Source organism: Hemicordylus capensis, chromosome 6 (genome assembly GCF_027244095.1).
Source record: "Hemicordylus capensis ecotype Gifberg chromosome 6, rHemCap1.1.pri, whole genome shotgun sequence".
Taxonomy (NCBI): Eukaryota; Metazoa; Chordata; class Lepidosauria; order Squamata; family Cordylidae; genus Hemicordylus; species Hemicordylus capensis.
In genome coordinates, this window is record NC_069662.1 from 105,046,175 (window position 1) to 105,069,326 (window position 23,152).

Below are 23,152 nucleotides of genomic sequence, written 5' to 3' on the forward strand. Positions count from 1 at the left end.
CCCTTTGCCTTCACCTCAAAAACCCAAATGCCGTTTAACAGAAAAGCAACAAGAACTAAAGCAAGAAATAACTGAGCACATGAACCAAACAACCACCAGGGTTCAACTTCCAGCTTTAAAAACAGTTGCCAAAAAACAACTTGCTCAGGCATTAAAAGATGTCAATGCTGCACTTGCAGAAATAACAACCAATAATTTTGCAAGAAACAAACCAACTAATGTACAGTGCAGCAACAATAACAACACAAGAGCTCGGATATAAGATCAGTGGACCTATAAAAAAAGAAAGTAGTACATCACCTAAATGGAAGATTAGATTAGAAAATAAAATCTCCAGGCTTAGATCAGATGCTAGTAAATTGAAAGATATGAAAGACAAGAAGCTGAAGGATGAAAACACCCAACAGTATTTGATCCAAAAATACCACCTAGATTTAAGGAAAATTAGAGAAGTCCTGGAAATAATAAAGCAGCAAATAACAGCAGTGTCAAAGAAGATTAGCAGATATGAAGCCAGAATTACACAACACAGGCAGAATCTCCAATTCCAGTCAAATCAGAGACGTTTCTACCAAAGCATAGAAGGAGAAACTGCAAGAAACATAGAAACACCAAATAAAGAAGAAACAGTGCAATTGTGGGGGAAATTATGGGACAATCCAATAGATTATAATAAAAAAGCAAGCTGGATGAAAGAGGTTGAAAAATGTAACCAACAAATGCAAGATCTAATAATAACACCAGAATTAATAAGTGAAAGAGCAAAGAAAATTAAAAATTGGACTGCACCAGGCGACTATGAACTGCATGGATTTTGGCTTAAACACCTAACAAGCCTTCATAAACAACTATCAAAACAGTTCAATCACATTTTGCAAGGAGGTGATATTGAACAATGGCTAACAACTGGGAAAACTCACCTCATCATGAAAGACCCAGCAAAAGGTGCAGTTCCAAGTAATTATAGACCGATAACCTGTCTGCCAACCATGTTCAAATTATTAACTGGAATAATAGCAGATGAAGTGATGCAACACTTATTAACTAACAAACAGCTTCCAGTTGAACACAAAGGAAGAACACCAGAGGCACAAAAGACCAGCTGCTGATTGACAAAATGATTTTAGGATATTGCAAGAGAAGAAAAACAAATCTAAGTGTTGCATGGATTGACTACAAGAAAGCCTTTGATTCATTGCCTCATACATGGATACTAAAATGTTTAGAAACAACTGGTGTCAGCAAAAACATTCAGATATTTATTTTAAAAAGCAATGAGCATGTGGAGTACACAGTTAACAATCAATGGTGAGACACTTGGACAGGTTAGCATTAGAAGAGGCATTTTCCAAGGGGACTCACTATCCCCTCTGTTGTTTGTAATCGCCATGACCCCACTTTCACAAATACTAAACAAAACAGGCCTCGGATACCAAACATCTAAAACATCAAGTAAAATCAACCACTGTCCGTATATTCAGTAGCGACATAGCAATGGAGTTTGGACTAGACAAGTGTGCTGCATTAATAATGAATAGAGGAAAAATAAGAAAAACAGAAGGAATAGAACTGCCCAATGGAAGCAAGATCAAGAACCTGGAAGAGAAAGAACATTACAAATACTTGGGCATTCTCCAGGCTGATAACATTGCACACACTGAAGTTAAAAGAAAAATTGGAAGTGAATACATCAGGAGAGTTAGAAAAATCCTCAAGTCCAAACTCAATGGCGGGAACACCATACAAGCCATAAACACCTGGGCTTTACCTGTTATCAGATACACTGCAGGAATAATAGACAGGACCCAGGCAGAGCTAGAGACGTTAGATCGTAAGACCAGGAAAATAATGACCATCAATCATGCTTTACACCCCCACAGTGATGTAGATAGGCTATACCTCCCTGGCAGCTCAGGTGGAAGAGGAATGCTGCAAGTCCATCAAACAGTAATGGAGGAGAAAAGAGGCCTTGAAGAATATATCAAGGACAGTGAAGAAGATGCACTTAAATTGGTCAATAACGAGAAACTATTCAATACCAATGAAACAAAGCTGGCCTACAAGAAAGAACAAGTAAAGAACCGAGCAGAAAAACGGAAAAATAAGCCACTTCATGGTTTGCACAATATAAGTAGAAAATCAGACATCACCAAGACCTGGCAATGGCTTAAGAATGGCAATTGAAGAAAGAAACAGAGGGTTTAATACTGGCTGCACAAGAACAGGCACTAAGAACAAATGCAATAAGTGCAAAAGTCGAAAAGTCAACAACAAACAGCAAGTGCCGCCTTTGTAAAGAAGCAGATGAAACCGTGGACCACCTAATCAGCTGTTGTAAAAAGATCGCACAGACCGACTACAAACAAAGGCATGACAAGGTAGCAGGGATGATATACTGGAACATCTGCTAAAAATATAAGCTACCTGTAGCCAAAAGTGGGTGGGACCATAAAATTGAAAAAGTTGAAGAAAACGAAGATGCAAAAATATTATGGGACTTCCGACTACAAACAGACAAACATCTGCCACACAATACACCAGATATAACTGTAGTTGAGAAGAAAGAAAAACAAGTTAAACTAATCGACATAGCAATACCATGGGATAGCAGAATAGAAGAAAAAGAAATAGAAAAAATCACAACATACAAAGATCTACAAATTGAAATTGAAAGGCTGTGGCAGAAAAAGACGAAAATAATCCCAGTTGTAATTGGCGCCCTGGGTGCAGTTCCAAAACAACTTGAAGAGCACCTCAACACCACAGGGGCCACAGAAATCACCATCAGCCAATTACAAAAAGCAACTTTACATGAACAGCCTATATTCTGCGATGATATCTATAATAACCAACAGTATTGTTGATAAAATTCAGCCATCCCAGGTCCTTAGGAAGGACTCGATGTCTGGATAAAACAAACCAGTCAATAACACCTGTCTGACTGTGTAAATAAATAAAATAATAATAATAAGTAGTCAGGTTCACGGTCTCCTTTGGCTGTTCACAACTTCCACTTTAAAATCTATCTGTGTCCAGTGTATGTATGTCAAGATCTGCATGCATGTACGGTTGTTAAAACAGTCTGTTCAAAGTATGCACAGTGTTACACTTCCTGTCTGTTACCTTGCATTTGAAGTCTATGTTCTATATCTATTTCTCTAAGGCATACCCGTCGCTAATCCCATGTGTTGCAGCTCTCACGAGAGTTCGCAAGCAAGCTGCCAGCAGGGGGAGAGAAAAGGGGCAGTGGCAGAAAGTTTTGTGGTTGAGGCGGGAATTAAAATGGAGGCAGGCAGGGAAAGAAAGTGGGGTGGTTGGGCAGGTGGGGAAAGAAAGCAGGGGTGGGAGGAGAACTAGAAGTGCAGATGCTCTGTGCCCAGACCAGCTAGTTTTAAAATAATTGCAATGGAATGCTCAGCTGATCCCTTCGGAAGCGCTATGTGTGCTTTGTAACAGTGTTCCAAAATCAGATAGTTAGTTGATGCTAGAGTAATATGTCCCAAAGTTATGTTTTCCTTTGTGCTTATGTCACAACACCATCACTGTGTGCTCCTTAGGTACCTATGGGTAAGTATATCTCATCCATCCTTCCTTCCCTATCTGTAAAATCTGAATAATAACAATGTGCCTGCCTCACAGTGTGCCTTGAGCATGAATGAGTAAAGAACTTGCCACTTGGCACTTTAGAAACTATAGTTATATTAATGACATGAAATGATTGTTTTTGTTAGAGAGATTCCACATTCATTTAGACACGGCATAGGGACTAATGGCAACATTTCACCATGGTAATCCGGTTGCATGGATATATGTTGAAGAGAAAAGTCACATGCACAACTCTTGATAACAACAAACATCTTGGCAACTCGCCATGCTCTGTCATAAATGCTCCCTAGTGTTCTCTTTAATGAACCTCTCGACCGTATTGGAAAAATCTCATGTAAAATGCCAGACAGTGGCATATATGTGCTGTTTATATTTTATGTAATTCTGTATATTTATTTTTACAAGTACATGTGTGGATTGGTACCTGGTTTAAGGACAGGAAAAAGTGGATAGGTATAAATGGAGAGTTTTCACAATGGAGGGAAGTAAGAAGTGGGGTCCCCCATAGATCTGTACTGGGACCGGTGCTTTTTAATTTATTCATAAAAGATCTAGAAGCTGGGGTAAGAAGCGAGTTGGCCAAATTTGCAGATGACACTAAACTATTTAGGGTAGTTAAATCCAGAACAGATTGTGAGGAGCTCCAAAAGAATGTCTCCAAATTGGGAGAGTGGGTGAAAAAATGGCAAATGTGGTTCAATGTTGGCAATTGTAAAGTGAAACATATTGGGGCAAAAAACCCCAACTTCACATATATGCTGGTAGGATCTGAGCTGTCGGTGACTGACCAGGAGAGGGATCTTAGGGTCATGGTGGACAGCTCGTTGAAAGTGTCGACTCAATGTGTGGCAGCTGTGAAAAAGGCAAATTCTATGCTAGGGATCATTAGGAAGAGGATTGAAAATAAAACGGCTAATGTTATAATGCAGTTATACAAAACTATGGTGCAGGCACACCTGGAGTATTGCATACAGTTCTGGTCACCATACCCAAAGAAGGGACAATGTAGAACTCGAAAAGGGTCAGAAGAGGGCAACCAAGATGATAAGGGCCTAGAGCACCTTCCTTATGAAGCAAGGCTACAACACCTGGGACTTTTTAATTTAGAAAAAAGACAACTGTGGGGAGACATGATAGAAGTCTATGAAATAATGCATGGTGTGGAGAAAGTAGATCAAGAGAAATTGTTCTTTCTCTTGCATAACACTAGAACCAGGGGTCCTCCAACGATATTGATTGCCAAAAATTTAGGACCAACAAAAGGAAGTACTTTCCCACACAATGCATACTTAACTTTTGGAATTCTCTGCCACAAGATGTGGTGACAGCAAACAACTTGGATGGCTTTAAGTTTGGATAACTTCATGGAGGAGAGGTCTTATCAATGGTTACTAGTCTGAGCGCTATAGGCCACCTCCAGCTTCATAGGCAGGATGCCTATGAATACCAGTTGCAGGGGAGTAACAGCAGGAGGGAGGGCATGCCCTCAGCTCCACATCTGGTGGGCCAGTGTGTGAAACAGGATGCTAGACTAGATGGGCCTTGATCCAGCAGGACTGTTGTTATGTTCTTATGCAGAAACAGCTTGCCTTGGTCTACTGCTTCTCCTGGTCAGAGTACGCTGTGATAGTGGTCAGGAAAGACTGTGTTTAAACTCTTTTAATAAATAAACAGCCTGTGAAGACATACCTCAACCCATTTTGTTTAGATCAGTGGCAACTGGTTCTGTGAACAGAATCTAGCTATGCATAGCACTGATTACTTGGAGCCTGCAATGTCATTAAATCACCTCCTTCTACCTCTCTGGAGCAATTTTTAGGCTGTTTTCAAACTGGATATATCTATAGCTATATAGATATAGACACACATACACACTGTGTGTGTATGAAGGAACATTTCATTGAATAAATGTACTTGTGACACAACACTTTTGTAAGGAGACAGCTCAACAGAAGCATGAAGGATGAGCAGAGCAAGCAAAGTTGGAGGATTAGTTCTACTCTTCAGTTCAAAGGAAATGTGTTGTCCTTGGATAGACCTTTACAAAGGCATATAAACCTTTATAAGGGGATATACAAGGATCAGATTTAATTGATTGTTACCAGTGCTGTATTTTAAAAAGCATATACATGTTAAAATTTCAGATTTGAAAGTTTCTGAAAATTTAGGCAATGGATACAATTGTAAAATTGTAATGTTAATGTTGGCATGTTTTCATATGCATCTTTATGTTTAATTGCAGATACCTAGTGGATGAAATTAAGAAGAGAGAGGGATTCCAGCTGCTGCTGGAGGTAGGTTTGTGCCAAATAAAATTCAATATTGTGTATGTACATTACAATAAACATTTTGAAACTGATGATGAAAAGAATGCTAAAAACAATGTCATGTAGACAGTATTTCACACCATCAGCCTGATTGCTTCCTATGCTTGTTTTGGCTTGTGGAGGGGAGACTTTTAGAATGGAACTAATTGCCTAATATGTAATTAAAGATGGAAAGAAATGGGCTACCCTGCTCCCGCTCCCACTACAGCCATGGCTGTACACTAAAATAGTTGACATCCAGCCTAATGCTGAACTGGCGTTGCACGACCCTCAGGGACATATTTTCAGGAGGAACAGTCGGCTTCAGAGAGAAGGGGAGGTTAGTAAAAAAAGAATTTGCCCCTCCTCCATAGTGCCAGCATAGTCTGGCTGTTGGCCACCATGTTGAAAAATTTCTCTTGACTCCCCCCCCCCCCCAGGAAATTGGTCTTTAATCATTGTGAGTATTTTTACACTAATTTTAGTTTTGCATGAGAGATGGCAATACTTGAAAAGTGTTGGGCTGTCCATTAAAGCAATTTCTCAGGCTACAAAGAGTACTCCTTGTGCTCTTTTAGCACAAACAGCATTTTGAGAGTGATTCCATCAGTATCTAATGCTGTTATCTGTCAGAAGCTTGCATGTTAGTTTACTACTAGGTGTCAGCCAAGGGCTGGCTAGGGCAGTGGGTTCATCTGGCATCAGTTTCTGGAGATGAACTCCAGGTCCATCAATCTCCAGGTCCATAATCAACAAAGGCTGAAAATATGCTGCCAATTCTGTTTCAAGACAAACCTGATTTACACAGAATGTGTAAAGGATGTCATGACATGTCTATACCTACAAAGATTAGAATTGTTTGGACAATGGGTTTTCCCCTGACACTCTATGGATGCAAAAGCTGGACTTTGAAGAAGCAAGATAGAAAAAGTATTGATGCTTTTGAACTTTGGTGCTGAGAACACTTTTGAGGATACCATGGACAGCCAGGAAAATAACAAATGGATCATAGAACAAATCAATCCAGAATTTTCACTCGAGGCACAAATGACCAGGCTCAAACTGTCATACTTTGGACACATTATGTGAAGACACAGCTTCCTTGATTCCATAATTCTGGGGAAAGCTGAAGGAAGGAGAAGAAGAGGACAACCAGGAGCAAGGTGGATGGACTGGATTACGACAGCAATGAATGCACCACTGAGAGACCTTAAAGGCCAAGCTGAAGACAGATCATCCTGGAGAGAATCTATCTATGTGGCTGCTAAGAGTCGACACCGACTTGATGTCACTTAATCAATCAATCAATACCGAGTATTGAATCAGACTTTTGGGTCATCTAGCTCAGTATTGTATACTCAGACTAGCAGCTGCTCTCCATTATCTTGGGCAGAAGTTCCCAGCCTTGCTACTTCCTTTTAACTGAAAGTACCAATATTTGAATCTGAGACCTTCCGCATGGAAAGTATATACCCCGCCCCCCATCATAGCTTAGTTCTGTGCCAAGAAATGCTAGATTTCGCAGCCTGATATAGTGCTAGTGAATTGTTGACACTAACATCTAGGATTGGAACTTATATGATCCAGAAAGTTTATATGGACTCCTAACTAGCTGACAAGGTAGATTTGGATCCACTCAAAGCATGGGAAAACACTTCAGAAACACCTCTGAAACAGAGAAACCTGAAAAGGGAACAGGGAAAGATGAAAAGATTCTACAGCTTACCCATGATGAGATGTAGTGGTTGAAGTCGCTGTCTAACCTTTAATGAACTGGGAACCTTCAGATCCTTAAGGAGCCGGGTTCTGATTTTGTGAGGTCAGGCACCTGATGCTATCAAATTACTGCTGAAGATTTTTTATATATGTGCAAACTTTCAATAGTGAGAAAATGGAAACACTAAGAAAGGTTTTAGAAAGGAAGGCTTATATCACCATGCTGTGTGTTTTTGATGACATCACTTTGTGGCAAAGCCACTATGCTGTGATGTTCACTGGTGACATCACTGTGCAATGTGCTTCCAGATTAGATGTGGGTATAGATCATCTAAGATATCAGTAATGTGAACATTAAATTGCTGAGTATTTGAAGTACATTCAGATGCTTGGGCTAGTTTGTGGGGAACATTCACAATAACATTCACCGCCCAGAGCCTCTGGATGGGGCGGTTTATAGATGTAATTAATTAATTAATTAATTATCTCAACAAAATTGTCTGGAAACTTACTCCTGAGAAAATGGAGTTCCTTAGAAACTAGAAAGCAATTTTTGTTAAGAAATCTATTCTTATTTTTTGTTAAGAATGCATGGATTGTCAGGGCCTCCATCTCAAGCCTTTCAAAAACTCAAATAACAGATGGGGATTTTGAGGATGCTTCAGTCTTTAGCAGAACAATAGTATTTCCTTACATCTGTTTTTAAAATCAGAGGAGAAATGGATACAAATTTTACAAAATAGTCATGAATATATAACTGAAAATCAGACAGTATAAAGAGATAAGAAATGAAGTTGAGGAGATCAAGGATACAGAGAGAAAAGCAGAGAACATAGGACAGGTAAAGAGAAACAGCCATAAATAACTAGGCAAAATAACTATTTGGATGCAGATTATGGAAACTGATAAAGACATATAAAATATAATGGACCTGAGGGGGCACCAGCTGATGGACTCAATGGAGGCACCATTGAGATCATCAGGAGAGGTTCGTCTGCAGTTGCCACCAGCTCATCTGGCAGGCACTCGGGGACGGGCCTTCTCCTCTGCTGCCCCGAAGCTTTGGAATGCATTCCCTGATTAAATAAGAGCCTCCTCATCTCTGACAACGTTTAAAAAGTCGTTAAAGATGCATTTGTTCACCCAGGCTTTTAATTAAATAGTGTTTTAATAGTTTTAACATTGTTTTAATATGTTTTTTTAAAAATTATATTGTTGCAATGTGTCAATCTTTTGTTATCATTTATTTTGTTTTAATTAATGTTTTAACTTTTTTGTTGTAAACTGCCCAGAGACATGAGTTCGGGCAGCACAGAAATATGTTTGAATGAATGAATGAATGAATGAATAAGAAAAATTTGCTTGAGTGGCTGGCATCCTGATTAACACTGTGTTTGTGGAAGGACAGTGTGCTAGTTCAAGGGTGTTGTGCCAAGTCTGAGGCATTTATTTATTTATTTATTATTCTATTTTTATACCATTTTTCATTAAAATAATCTCAAAGTGGTTTACAATACAATTAAATCAGTGCACAATTAAAAATAAAAATATAAAAATTACACATATTAAATATAAATTTATTTGTTTGTTTTTGTTTGTTTATTCATTCATTCATTCATTCATTTATGAGTATAGACACCTATATAAAACAGTAAAAGACAAAACAGCAGTATTAAAAACTATATTCTCATTTAAAAGCTTGGGTGAAAAGCCATGTCTTTACATGTTTTCTAAAAATTGTGATGGAGGCTGAGGAGCAGATGCCAGCCTGTGGGCAATGACTGAGAAGGCCCTGGCCAGTGTTCCTGACAGCCGAGCCTCTCTCACTATCGGCACATGCAGCATTCCAGACTAGTATTACACTGGTGCAAACATGTTTGCACTAGCTCAACAAGGTACACAACCTGTGCCTCCTTATATGTTTTGCAGGGAGCTTATGCACCACAGCACAATTCCAAAAATCCTCATGATTTGACACTACACGATCTTCTTGCACCAGGACAACTTTGTTCATTGTGCAAGTGCAGCATTAGTCAGGAAGTTGACCGCTGTTAGTTTATTTTAAAATATTGATATCTCATATTTCAGACTCATGAAATGATCTGGTTCAGATTATTACCAGGTTTATCGTACAACCAGTGTGCTGAGAATGCACCCAACCTGATGTCCTTTAGCCGTGTGGGAGGGCATTAATCAAAACAGAGTTTTGGAACACATGTAGATGGTTGATTCGGATGATCATCCCTCTCACACAAAGGACATCCTGGCAGTGCATCGGGACATCCTTCAGTGACGTCAGGGTGCGCACATTCTCAGTGCATGCCCTTTTTGCTTGATGAGCTGGATGATTATCTGAACCAGCTCATGAATGGTTACACTCAAGATGGTTAAATTAAAATGAGTAATGCTGTAAAATAAAAACAACAAACTGTATCTGGTGATAGCAAGAAGTGATCATCATCAGCAAAATGTAAAGCCAGCCAAACCATAGGCCTGACAGAATAAAAACATTTTGATCTGCCATAAAAGGACTATGAGGGATGGGAACCAGTCTGGTCTCCTAGTTCTCCTCAGCCACGACTCTTTCTTGCCTTGCTAATCTGAAAATGAGAAGATAAAGCAACCAGTGAGAGCTGTTCATAATAATGATTTTACACAACTGAGAAACAGCTGTCATATGTGAAGTATTACCACGCCATAAACTGGTCATGTGAACTGGACTTGATTGAGTAGCCCCAACCTTTTTTAATGGTTGTTGGGTTTTTTGCTACACGCGGAACTGTGTTTTGTTAGACTGGCAGGATATCTGGGTCTGTGTGATCCAGTGGTTGGCTGTAGCCAGGTGGATAACACCATTTAACTTTTCTCCAGAAGTTTCTGAAAACCAAAGGCCTACCATTCAACAGGAATAAGTCTATGCTTACCTGGGCCTGCTCGTGCCAGAGAAAAAGCTTAACTTCATCTCATTTCAAAGCAGCAGGTAGCATGCTTGCTGATCTCTTCCTGCTGACAACTGTATTCTCCTTGATGATTAAACTGTATTTAATACATTCTTTGAAGAAAGGCAGAAAATGATATTATGAATAGAACTAGTGCCCTTTCATGAAAGAATTTAACACAGCTGGTAGTTTCTACCCACTTGGGAAGAAGATTAGAACTGTAATTGAGGTAGTGTTCACGTTTGGGGGAAATGACAGCATGCTCCAGTTTGTTCCCTCTTCCCCCCACCCAATTTTGATCTTTCATTTTTCAAAAACCAGAAGTGTTGAGAAAGAACTGTGTGTCTGTAGGGGGAAGGTATGCTATAACAGCCATCATTCTTTTTTAAAAAATACAATTGATTCCAATGTACATTTGAATGGGAAAGAATGTTATTCTTTTGTGATTTTTTTAAAAAAATTATTATCCTAACACAATGACATAGAATTCTATTCAGTAAGAGAGAAAAACCCCTGAAATAAATGGAATTCATAACATTTATGTTTCAGATCTGAACAGCATTCTTTTCAACTTGCTTTTTTGTTCTTGTATTTTTGTTCCATTTACATTGAAAGTGGTAATGAGTTATTGGATGAGGGAAATGTTGAGAACAAAAACGGGGAGTCCTACAAGCTATGGACATTATGAGCTAAACATTGGTTTCTAAAAATATGACAGGTGGCATTTTTGTCCATCATGGATTTTCATTTGTTCATGTTTTATTTTCCACAAGGTGAATATAGATTACCATTTTCCTAAGTGTAACTTAGCAAAGTGTATGGGTAATATATGAACCCCCCTCAGTCGTTACTGTACACAGATACAGTGTACCAGGTACAAAGGATATAGGCATGCACCAGCTACTCCCACCCCTCGTGCCCATGCCCTCCATCGTGCTCATCCAGCTCTGCCCATTTGTCTTTGCCCATTTGTACAGCATTTGTCTGCAGAGTGCTGTGTATTTGTGTGCAGGATCCTGGGTTATGTGCCAGGCTCACCCTGTTGGTGATGGTGGTCATGTCTTCACCATTTTTTAAAAGTCCTTTGCTCTCTTTCTCACCACCCCACCTGCTCCAAGGCTCAGCGGCCACCACTGAGAGTGGGTGAAGGCTCAATGGCACATTCACATTCCCTCTGTACCCAGGCGCAATAATGATTGAACAGTTAGTGATTGCTCCAGTTAGTAATCTCCCTCTTGTCATCCTTCCCTGGGTGCAGCTGTGTGCTAACAGTTTCCTCATTGCTTGTTAGGATATTGCAGGCAATCAGCCTATCAAATTGGTTGCTTGTTTGTTTATTCTCAGATGTATAGACTGCCTTTCATTAAAAAGAATCCCAAGATGCTTTACGACATATTCAAAAAACCAGAACAATTCTATTAACTGCTGAAGTGGTTCAAACTGGTTGGTCACGGACCAGGCTTGGTTTGATCATGGACCAGCCTGCCTCTTCTAGAGGCCGGTCCCGTCTGCGATCGAACCATCAAACCATCAAATTTGATGCCGGGCTTGTTCGCAGTTGAACAGTTCATGCACGCCCCTATACTGAATAGGCATACTACAACTGCTTCTTCCATTTTTTAGTTGCTCTTTGGAGTAATCACTAAAAACATCTTCGGTGCCTGCACTACCAATCTTGGTGACTTCCTATGGTGTCCACTTTAAAGGACTCTGCTTTTCTGTTGGCTTCTGCAGTGTGACTGCACAGAGACCGCAGGGGACGACACTCAAATTCTGTGTGTGGTCTTTGGTTCAAATCACACAAGCCACCCTTCCCTGTCTTCTGGAAGCACCCTGAGCTTTGTCTTTGTGTGCCTGGTATTTTTTTTAGAAGGAACTTGCCACAGCCTTGGAAATGTGCACTTGGGATGCCCACTTCACAAAAATAAAAATAAATGTGCGCGTGCTCACAATTTTTTTGATATCTGCTCGGTTAATTTTAGATCCTGTTCAAGTTGAATCAGGAAGGCTCTACACTGAATGCACATGCGCATAAACTGCCTTGATACTGCTACCCAGAGCAAAACTCAATCTGCACACAAAGAATTAGAGGGAAAGGTGGTATTGAACTCTTTTCCTCTGTGTCATTCCCCCCCCCCTAAAAATCAGCCTCCCCCAGATGCCATTATAGTAAATGGCAGCTTCAGGGGCTTAGAGCTACTTCATGGAATGATTTTCAGTGGGAAACAGCATGAAGTACCTCCTAATTCCATGACCCAGTCTCTATCTGGATTGGGCTTCCTGGTGGCTACTCTTTTAAAGTCAAAATGCTTCCCAAACTAGACAATGAAGAATTTAACATCATCTATTATTTGGCCCTTATAGTAAATGAAACTGATGGCTCAAAACTGCTTAGTGAGCACTGGGGAAAATTTTTCACTACAGTCATACTGACTTTCATATCTGTATAGAGTAAATACCATGGTCAACTTCTTTCCTGTGTCCTGAAGACTTTTAATCTTTCTCCCCCTTCAGCCAGAGTATGCAAATATTTGCTTCTGGTACATTCCACCTAGTTTGAGAAGTATGGAGAAAGGACATGAGTTCTGGGAGAAGCTCCATCATGTGAGTACTTCCTGTTGTTATTCATAGGGTTGCCAACTTTAAAAAGAAAGCACTCCTGAGCATTTAACAGTTGTGTAAGAGATGGAAATTCAGTGCATAGTGCTTTTCCCAGAATGCAGTGCATTGTTTAGTATAGTTTTGTCTGTTGCAAAGTTCTTAAAATAAAGGAGCTCTGCTGAGGAAAAAGGCTGGCAACCTTCATTATTCATGGTTACTGTTACTGAACTGTGCTCCTTTATACACATTGGAACAAAACTGAAATCTGCTTTTGTACATATTCATAAAGCGAATCCACCATCAGAGTGCTGTTTTGATCTGTAGATAAGTATTCCTAGAATTTTAAAGTTTACTACTATTTCAGTGTAGAGGAAGCAAATTAAGTTTCTCTCTTAATACAATAGATGCAGGCATTATACAAATCTTCCGCTCGCTATCAAAGCTGTTAACAGATGGCGGAGCTGAGAGAAGATGAACAACGTTGTCTGTATCCGTTGTCTAGACGGAACATTCATTACCTGTTTTAGACATTTAACATTGTCCTTGGGACTTGCTTTGCATTATCAATGGATAATATAAGTGAAAAAGTGCTTGAGAATATATTTCTGATGTTAAGCAACCTATAAAAGGAATTAGAATCAGAATGAGATAAAATTAATAGCCAGCTCGTTTGGTAACCCGTGGAACTGTGATGGAAAATGAAAGTACCTGGAGATAAAAAGTGAAAAACTGAACAAGAATGTATAGCACAAGATTCATTAAGGAAAAATAGATAGAGATTGTACATCAAGAGAATTGTGAATAATAGCTTGGCGAAAAGAAAAGTGGGGATAGGGAATTGCTTGTGCCACTCACAGAAGCTTGTTTGGACCAGTCCTCCCCCCTCAGTTTTAGGGGTTTTTTTGGGGGGGGGATGCTAGACATATAAACCTAAGTACATTTTATGTGAATCTGGCAGCCTGTCCCTATGATCTGCTACATAGAGGAAGTGGCTCAAGGGTCTTAAAGCCAGCACAAAAATATACTTTCCTCCTTCACTTCCACACAGCAGTTTTTGATTCAATGGTTCAGCAACAGAAGGGCCTTTTCATCATTCTTGCTTAGGCCTGGTAGGGCAGATTGAAGGGTTAGAATACCTTCCCACCCCTTTCAGTAGACTCCTGTGAGTGTGTTTGGTCTGCAACATACATGGAGACTTATGCGTGCTTATACCAGCCGTTTCTTATAGTGATGGCATTTCTAGAAAGTGGAGCCATGAGACTTTGATTTGCTCCCACAAAATAGGGTTATACTTCATGTGCAGCAATGTGATGCATCTGCAATTCTTACGCTGATCCCCTATGTTTGGGAGCAAATTAGATAGACTTCCAACTGAGAGCTATTCTCCTGCTAAACTAAAGTTCTGTGGTGTTTTTGTCTTAGCAGAATCCACGCTTGTCTCATCTTTTTATTGTGGTTGACAATTATTACACGAACATCTAGAATGATGATCAGGACTATCAAGCTGGGTTTTAACAGGCTACAACTTTATTAAGAGGCTTGAAACAACAGGTGTTGGGGGTGGGTCTATGCAACTAGAAGAGGTTCAAATACAATCTGTTGCCCTGTCTCACCAGATAGCATTACGAGCTAGGGATACGTGGCCTCTGGAGCCACCCCTATTCCCTGCCCACTCCCCTAATTTTATTTTTATTATTTATTTTTTACATATTTTTATACCGCCCAAAACTTATGTCTCTTGACACCATGTGGAAAGCTGTGCTTATAAATTGATGCATTTAAATTGCAGCCGTTTGATCTGGAATCCAGTAATTTATCAATGCCTGATCCCAGAAGACGGTGCAGTTCCCCTGTTAGATAAGTCCATAAAGGACACTGGCTCATACCTTCTGGTTCAGCATGTTAATTATTCCTGGTTTTTGCCCTGTAAAGCAAATATGGAGATTATGATGAAAGCTACATTCCCATGGAATCAATCCTTATCCTTAAGAGCTTATGTCACTTGTAATTACCTGTGAGCATTTAGATGCTTGTGAATCCCTTTGCTTAAAAGGAGGCACTCAGGGGCGTAGCTATAATTGAGCAAAAGGGTTCAAAGAACACGGGCCCCCAGCTCCTGAGGGCCCTCCTGCTCCACCCCTCCCTATTTTCTTCATTATCTCCCTCACTGGGGGGGCCGCCAGAGAGAGGGATGAACACGGGGCCCTCTCTCCCCTAGATGCGCCCCTGGAGGCACTGAATAAGCCAGATTCGGTGGTGGCAGAGTTAACCTTGTCTATGTGCAAAATATAGCCTTGTAAATATAATCAGCTAATATTGTGATCTTCAAGCAAGTTTGAGATATGATTTTGTTTATTGCTAAATACATGGTGAAAACTGCTTCAGAACTGAACTTGCTATGGGATTGTGTGATAAACCTTGAACTGTGTTTACTAGTACTGCATATGCCCCCTGGTGGTATTTTTGCTCCTTTTCACTTACAAACTATATGCTGTTTGATAAAATGAGCAGAAACAGGAGCTTGGAGACTTATAAAAATATATAACAATATTGTGTTTCATTTTGTGTCCTATGTTTGTGGGACAGGGGCTGGAATTTATACATTACTTTCCTCCGTCCATGCACTGCTAGCAATTTGAAATATAGCCATTTCATACATATCTGTTTACATAGAGGGCAAATCTTGCACCATTTGTGCAACTGAGAGGAAAACAGACCTCCAGCTAGATTTAGCCTGCTCTCAGCTTCTAAATGTGCATAAGGAGATGTAGCACACATTTCTGTTTTTTGCTTGAGGACCAGTATTCTCAAAAAGACTACTCAGGGTGTGTGGCAAAGAGAAATTTTCAATGGGACCACTGGAGATGGAATATGAAAGATCATCCATTTGTCCATCACTTTCCCCCTCTATTCTGCTCTACTCTAGCATGATTAAGGAAACAGAAGCCAGCACGGGGTGGAAAGAGGTAGACTCTATTTTCAGTGACTGGGGTCGCAGGAATAGAGGGAAAGTTTAGCGTTCATCCCAACTATATTTCTGATGAGAGCTATATTTCTGATTAACTATTTGTGACAATGGCCCTGTAGCTTTGTGAAAGAGCACATGTGTTGCTTGCAGACGGTCTCAGATTTAAGCCCCGTTATCTCCAAGTAGAGCCAGGAAAAAACCCTGTCTTGTACTCTGGAGGGCTGCTGCCAATCAGTGTATGCTGAGCTAGACAGAAGAATGACATTTTCCAGTATAAGGCAGCTTCCAATGTTCCTACAAATTTTACCACGATTACCCTAAAAACAAATCTCAATTTCAGACTCAGTTTTATACCAGTTTAACTCCCCTACTCAACACCCCAATTCTGGGAATCATAGTTCTGTAAGGGTCAGCTTCCTTTGTCAAGAGATCTTGTGCTCCCCACGGGGGAAGTTCCCTTTCTCTGAATGGAAGGAATGACTATTAAACCAAGTTGGTTCTGTGGTGTGGATATTCTTTTTGATTTCTGAACAGACCATTGAAGAAATAGTTTGCTGTGCCTTTGAACATATGAGACAAACTGAGTCAATGCATTGCTCCATCTAGCTCAATATTGTTTATAATACTTCATTTGGCAGTGGGCTCTGAGGTAAAGGTGTGTCCAAGCCCTGCTACCCATGATCCTTTGTCACTGGAGATAACAGGCATTACTTCCCACCCCTCTCCCAGCCATTGTCCTGTTTCACCTCTATCAGGGCTTTCTTTTCTATTTAAAGAAGTCTTTAGTATACTAACATACACATTCACCTGTTCAGCAATCCCTACCAGAGACATTTACACTTTTAACTATCACACATAATTTGCATCTTTCCTAGCCCATCGATCCTCAAGGCCATCTGTGTTAGCATTATTTTTAAGTGTGCATATCATTAAATATTATAAAACATGGAAACCTTGAGCTGCCTGTGGACGTAACTGAAGTGGTAAATGGCAACCACACAAAGGAAGGAAGCAAGATGTAAATCTGAGGATTATTGTTGTATTTCTATAGTGTCAGTTTTCATAAGCCATTCATCTTGGCTATTAGGAAATGTTGTTTTTTTTAAAGTGTTGTGGTCCAGGCCTGATTTGTATACTAAATATGCTCATTAGCTAGCATACAAAATTAGGCCTGTCTCATCAGTGTCACCAAGTGACCAGGTTCTTTTATACAGTGACCATGTAGGATCTGGGCGCAAGGAAGAAAGGAGATCAAACCAATCCTAAATGATTCAATGGGCTTTATTGAGTATAAAAGAATAACAACATCAATCTAGCTGAGCAGAAAGCAGAACACTCTATCAATATTATTAACAGTATTTAAACCCTAGCTTGCACTAATATTCAACCAGTGTTCCTAACTAACATATGTGTGTGTATTAAATCTTCCTAGAGCCTAATATAATTCAGATATAGATGGGAAAAGGGTGGGGAGTAAGGAAGGTTGAGGACTGGCATGGGTTGGGGATATCAGAAATTAGTAGGGGGGGGGAGGAAAAGGAAGGGAAAGGACGGAGGGATCCAAGGCTTGTGGAGGCAGCATATTACCAGGATCAGAGGCTTGAGAGCGGTGGGGGCTTTCAGCTGAAGGAGAGAGGCTGTAGCTGGGAACAGCAACTTGGGAGTGGTGGTCTGGCTTCTGGTGATCAAGCAGACAGTTTGCTCAGAGCGAGGCAGAGAGTGAAGGTGCCATGGCTGGGGAAGTCTTGACTGTGCAGTGGAAGTCACAGACAGCTCCTGTCCATGGACAGAGTTCCTGCTTGTTGCCCTGCGGCTTAGCAGCAAACTCTGGGATGGCTCTTGAGCAGATCTTGCTTGTAGGCACAAGATTGCTAGTTCTCTGTCCAGTAAGCCTCATTCTTTATAGTTGTATTTCCCTTTGATCTCTCATAGAGTCTATTAAAATCTCCTCATCTTTCCTGGGTCCCCAAAAGGGTGACAATGCTGTTACCTTCTGGATAATGTCTTTTAATTATTCAGGATATTGGCCAGTCCAGAGAGATCTTAATCTCCTGTTAGCTGCTATCTTGAGGAGGGGACATTGCCCAAGGCAAATCTGCATCTCTGAGCTGCAAATGGGCATCTTCTCTTGTCCCAGATTTGCTAGCCTAGTCCCAAAAGGTGTTCAAGTGTTAGTAAAGTAAGAATTAAAGTCTATAGGTGTTTTCTTTGTGTGCATTTACCTATGTTGAATTTCTATAGAGAGCAATTGAGTATAGCAGAGCAATCATTGACAAAGATTAACATAGATCTCTTGCAACCGGAAAGGGGAGATCAGCCTCTGGCCTCTTCCACAGACATTATCTGATAGTGAGTCACATTTTAGCATTTGGATTGTTCTGGCCTGGCTTTTGTGCTTCCTTGAGTACCCATCTCACAATACAATGCTGGATCGCCTCTTCCCTCACAGACCAGTTGAGATCTGGGGTGTCAATTCACCCTGAGCCCAGGCATTAATTCCTGTCTTAATAAAATTGGAACCAGACACAGGCCTGAATTCCACATACTTCTGGGTTGGTACCTCTGGGTTGAATGTTGGGGTCAGGGGGGTGTCCCCAACAAAAGCCCCGAAGAGTTTTTGCTCTCCCTCCTGTTCTTTTAAAGAAATTGTCATTTGGTGGTGTTTATGAGTAGGTAAGCCACCTAATGGCGTAGCGGGGAAATGACAGGATTATCAAGCCAGAGGTTGCCGGTTCTAATTCCCCGCTGGTATGTTTCCCAGATTATGGGAAACACCTATATCGGGCAGCAGTGATATAGGAAGATGCTGAAAGGCATCATCTCATACTGTGCAGGAGATGGCAATGGTAAATCCCTCCTGTATTCTATCAAAAGACAACCACAGGGCTCTGTGGTCGCCAGGAGTTGAAACTGACTTGATGGCACTGACTTGATACCTACCTGAGTAGGTAGCTTTTAAACAGTGGCTTGACTAAAATCACGTGGAACAGAAACTGAAGGTTTATTTAGCGTATCCCACTTTGTAGGGCTTCATAAAGACCCATTATTAATATTTTTCTTCCTGATTAGAATGCAGATGAATTAGGCTGAAGATGTGAAATGCAATCTTGCCTGCCTGCTGTATAGGAACTATTTTAAATATTTCATGAAGTTGCTTGATTGTCTGCAGTGGTCAAAGTCACAATCTCATAAATGAGTAATGAATGCTTGGTTTGTCTATTGGCACTGGATTATTATTTTTTTTAAACTGTGACAGTACATATTTTGTAGTTTCACCACCACCAGCTTTTCAGCTTAACTTGGTGAATCTGTGACTTCCCATTCGCCTGAATGCCTCATTCTCCACAAATGGGTGGTGTTTCCCCTTGTTAAATCCAGCTTGTCTTCACCAGTACTGTACTCATAAGATCCTGGACAACTGCAGTAATGCCCCTTTTAAGTTGGTTATAGTAACACAAAAAATAGCCTGGCGGCAGTGGTGTAGCAACATTGGCAGTGGCCGGTGTTCATATTTTTTGCTGAGTTGCCAGCACAGCCACTGCTGTCACTGCAGCTCTCTCCCACCTGCCTGCCTCCCACCCCCATTTCCTACTGCCTCTGTGGCTGCAACACTAAGTTAACATTCATTGTGCCAGGCCGTAGTGTCGTCATACCATGCCTCAGCCAGGGAAACTCAAGCCAGGCCACATGAAATGAATGTCAGTTTAGTGTTGCAGCCATGGAGGCGGCAGGCAATCAGGGAGGGTAGGGGGAGGCAGGCAGCTGAGGGCCCTTTTGTCCGGGGCCCAGGGCAGCTCATGTTCTTTGTACCCATCCGCTCAATTACGGTTGCACCCCTCCTGGTGGCATCATAGGCTAGCCTCTATTGTGGCATACGCTTTTGCCAACGAGAGTCCTCTTCGTTATCCATCTTGTGAACTCCAGCCCATTTTAAATATTTGAGCTTTGCACACAGAATGATCACAGGCGGTACCTTTTGCATGTTATTCCCTTTGTCCTCAGCGACCGACGATGCTATACCCAGTGAACAAAGCTGTGCACATACAAGAAGGTCACATAGCTGGACAGATGCTCAAGGTTCTGCAGTCCCTTGTGCTCTTGGTCTTGCCCAGCGAGGCAAATGCAACATTCCCCCTTCTGGGGAATGCAAGCTTCTGACTTAGCAGAACTTGCTTGCACTCGCACAACATGTTTGCACAAGTGCAACATTAATGTAGATGTCAGCCCAGTTCAAATTGCTACTTTGGCAAGTGGCTAGTGGTAGCCACTTATGTCAGATCCTAAGGACCCTCAGCCCCTCAGCTAGAGAGTAAAGCAAAAGGCTTTCCATTTTTATTTAGAAAGGAATGTGGCAAAAGTCTGCATTGCTTTCCTGCCATAGGCTGCACTTGAGCTACTATAGTGCAAGCCTCTGCTTGTGCTAAGGTAAGGTAAGGTTGTGCCATCAGGTTGATTTCGACTCCTGGCAACCCCAGAGCCCTGTGGTTTTCTTTGGGAGAATACAGGAGGGCTTTACCATTGCCTCCTCCCGTGCAGTATGAGATGATGCCTTTCAGCATCTTCCTATATCACTGCTGCCTGATATAGGTGTTTCCCACAGTCTGGGAAACATACCAGTGGGTATTCGAACCAGCAATCTCTTGCTCCCTAGGCAAGTTACTGCCCCACTGTGCCATTAGCTGGCTACACCTGCTAAATCTGTAGAATTGGGTATCTCCCTGTAACAAAAGAAAGCCTACACAAAAGAAAGCCTATTGATCTTGATCCCCCTGTATTTTAAATCATAGGAGTTCTCAGAACATAAAACTACTATGTTTGCTATGCAAACCTGGGTAGAATTCATGAAATGACTGTGAAAAAGACTTGAAATTTAGACTTTAGCTAGTCTCTTGAGAGGTTCAGATTGCTGTTAATACAGTATAGAAATAGATGAGATAGCATTGTACAATATGAGGAGCATTCCTGTAAACTTTGCAAGACACACACAAGTAACCTTTCCTTGCCACTCTTGGCCAGCAGTGAACCAAAATGCCATTGGGAGGCGCCAGTGCAACAGAAATATATTTACTCTTCTAATTAATGTATCTGCTGTTAATCTTTTTTCAGTGTGATCATGCAAATCTGCATCTAAAAATAAAAAAAAATCTTCCTGCTCCAGTTTTATTTTCTTTTAACATCAGCATATTTCCCCCCTGATGTATTTACAGGCTGCTTTATTTTCCTGAGGAACTAAGGTGCTCCTAGGGAATACCTTACAGCTTGTTGAATTGTTTCCTGCCTTACAGCAGGCAAAATCTGTTCTCCTTTCTTATATGAAACTTCATATGGAAGATTATATATTACTTGGAAAGATTTTGAAATCATCAAATCAAGCAGAGGACTGTGTTCAATTGGACATATTTTAAACAGCAGACTATATTCAATTATTTCCTACTAATGCCATGATAGGATACAGATTTTTGTAGGAATAGAGTTTTCACTTAAGGTGTCAGAACAATAGAAACGATGGGGAAGCATCCAGACTAAGACTTCCGCAAATGGAGTGCCTTTGCTTATGCATGGGAAGAAGGATGTTTTATGATGATCTTCCATTTCCTCTGCAGTCCCCTGTGCATGTTGGGGGACCCTGGAGGACATCTTTTCAGCAGACACAAGGGGGATACAGAGGGAAAGCAGGATTGATGAAAATCGCCCTTTCCTCCCATGCACAAGCAGAAGTTAGTTTTAGACCCAATGCTAGGGATGTGCTTGAGATGGTTTGGTGCCACCTCTGGGAAGTGCCAAACCGGCTTGGGAGCCAGCGTTCAAACCAGTTTGGCAGGGCAGAGAGTGGATCCCTTAAAAAGCAAGTAAGCAGCTCCTTACCTGCTTGTCGGCCAACCCATCACTTTTCCAGCAGCAGCGCCCACTTTCCAAAAGGCCTCATGTGGCTGCAGCGCTATTCCCTGCAGCCTATGTGAGGCATCAGCATGCACATGGCCAGTGAGCGGAGGCTGCAGGGAACAGCCCCACAGCCGCGTACAGCCTTTTGGAGAGCAGGGACTGCCACCAGAAAAGCGGCAGGGCAGCAGACAAGTTGCTTACCTGCTTTTAAAGGAAATTGCTCCCCACTCCGCTGCCAGCTGCCTGAGGCCTTCGTGCACATCCCTTTAATATGCTCTCCTTCATAGAGATTGGGAAGGGTTTGCTTATTAGCAACATAAAAATATTGGTTGGTAGATGTAAATAAAGCTTTCTTTTTTTTTTAAGTGGATTCCCATGTTCGGCTGCCCAGAATGTCAGTTAATTCGGTCAGATTATACTTCTTCTACCAGATGTGAGATTAACTTTAGGTTTTGGAATGAATCATGTCTGTAATTTAAATTCAGAAAAGAAATGTGGGGAAACATGGATTTAAGGTATCTTCACCCAGAAACTCAGTTTTGATGCATGATGACATGGGTTTTTTTGGTAAGACAGTACCTCTGGTTTTATGGAATAATCATGCAATAAAGTCTATAGGGAAGATTCTCAGACTTTCCCCAACCTGTAAGTTAAACAGGTCTTTTTTACCCTACTTTCTTTAAGGAAAGTAGGCTGATGAGATCACCTGACATTTTGTGTGTGTATCCCCTCAGAAACTTCGCGATCCCTGGACCAATATGAACCAAATTGGGTACAGTTGTAGGGACACTTCAATGGCATATTTGTGATGATGTTATCCACCCCAAAATGTCAGGCGCATAATTGTTTGAGGCGCAAGTGGCCTAACTTGTGATCCACTTAACCGATTTGAACCAAATTTGCTACAGTTGTAAGGTCACATAGGGGCACCTCAAGTGCATAGTTTTAAAAAATATATTTATTTTAATAAAAGAACAAAGCATGATTACATCTCTTGAATATAAAGTAGAACCGATAAATCAATTCGGAGATCAAGAATGAAAAAACATTTAAAACAAAGAAAAAAGTACAAAATGAGAGAAAGATAAGATTACTTCGACATGCTGGTCTAGTGCAAACATAGTCACAATGGG

The 23,152-nt window shown here is 41.0% G+C and overlaps 1 protein-coding gene across 7 annotated transcripts in view; it reads left to right on the forward strand.

The window, feature by feature from the left end:
- Positions 1–23,152, forward strand: part of GADL1 (glutamate decarboxylase like 1) — a 184,277-nt gene that overhangs the window by 134,844 nt on the left and 26,281 nt on the right. For all 7 annotated transcript variants that reach the window (XM_053263603.1, XM_053263606.1, XM_053263604.1 and 4 more), the window contains 2 exons: positions 5,849–5,900; positions 13,082–13,171. In XM_053263603.1, coding sequence (XP_053119578.1) covers positions 5,849–5,900; positions 13,082–13,171 — 142 coding nt within the window. The remainder of the gene's footprint in view (positions 1–5,848; positions 5,901–13,081; positions 13,172–23,152) is intronic.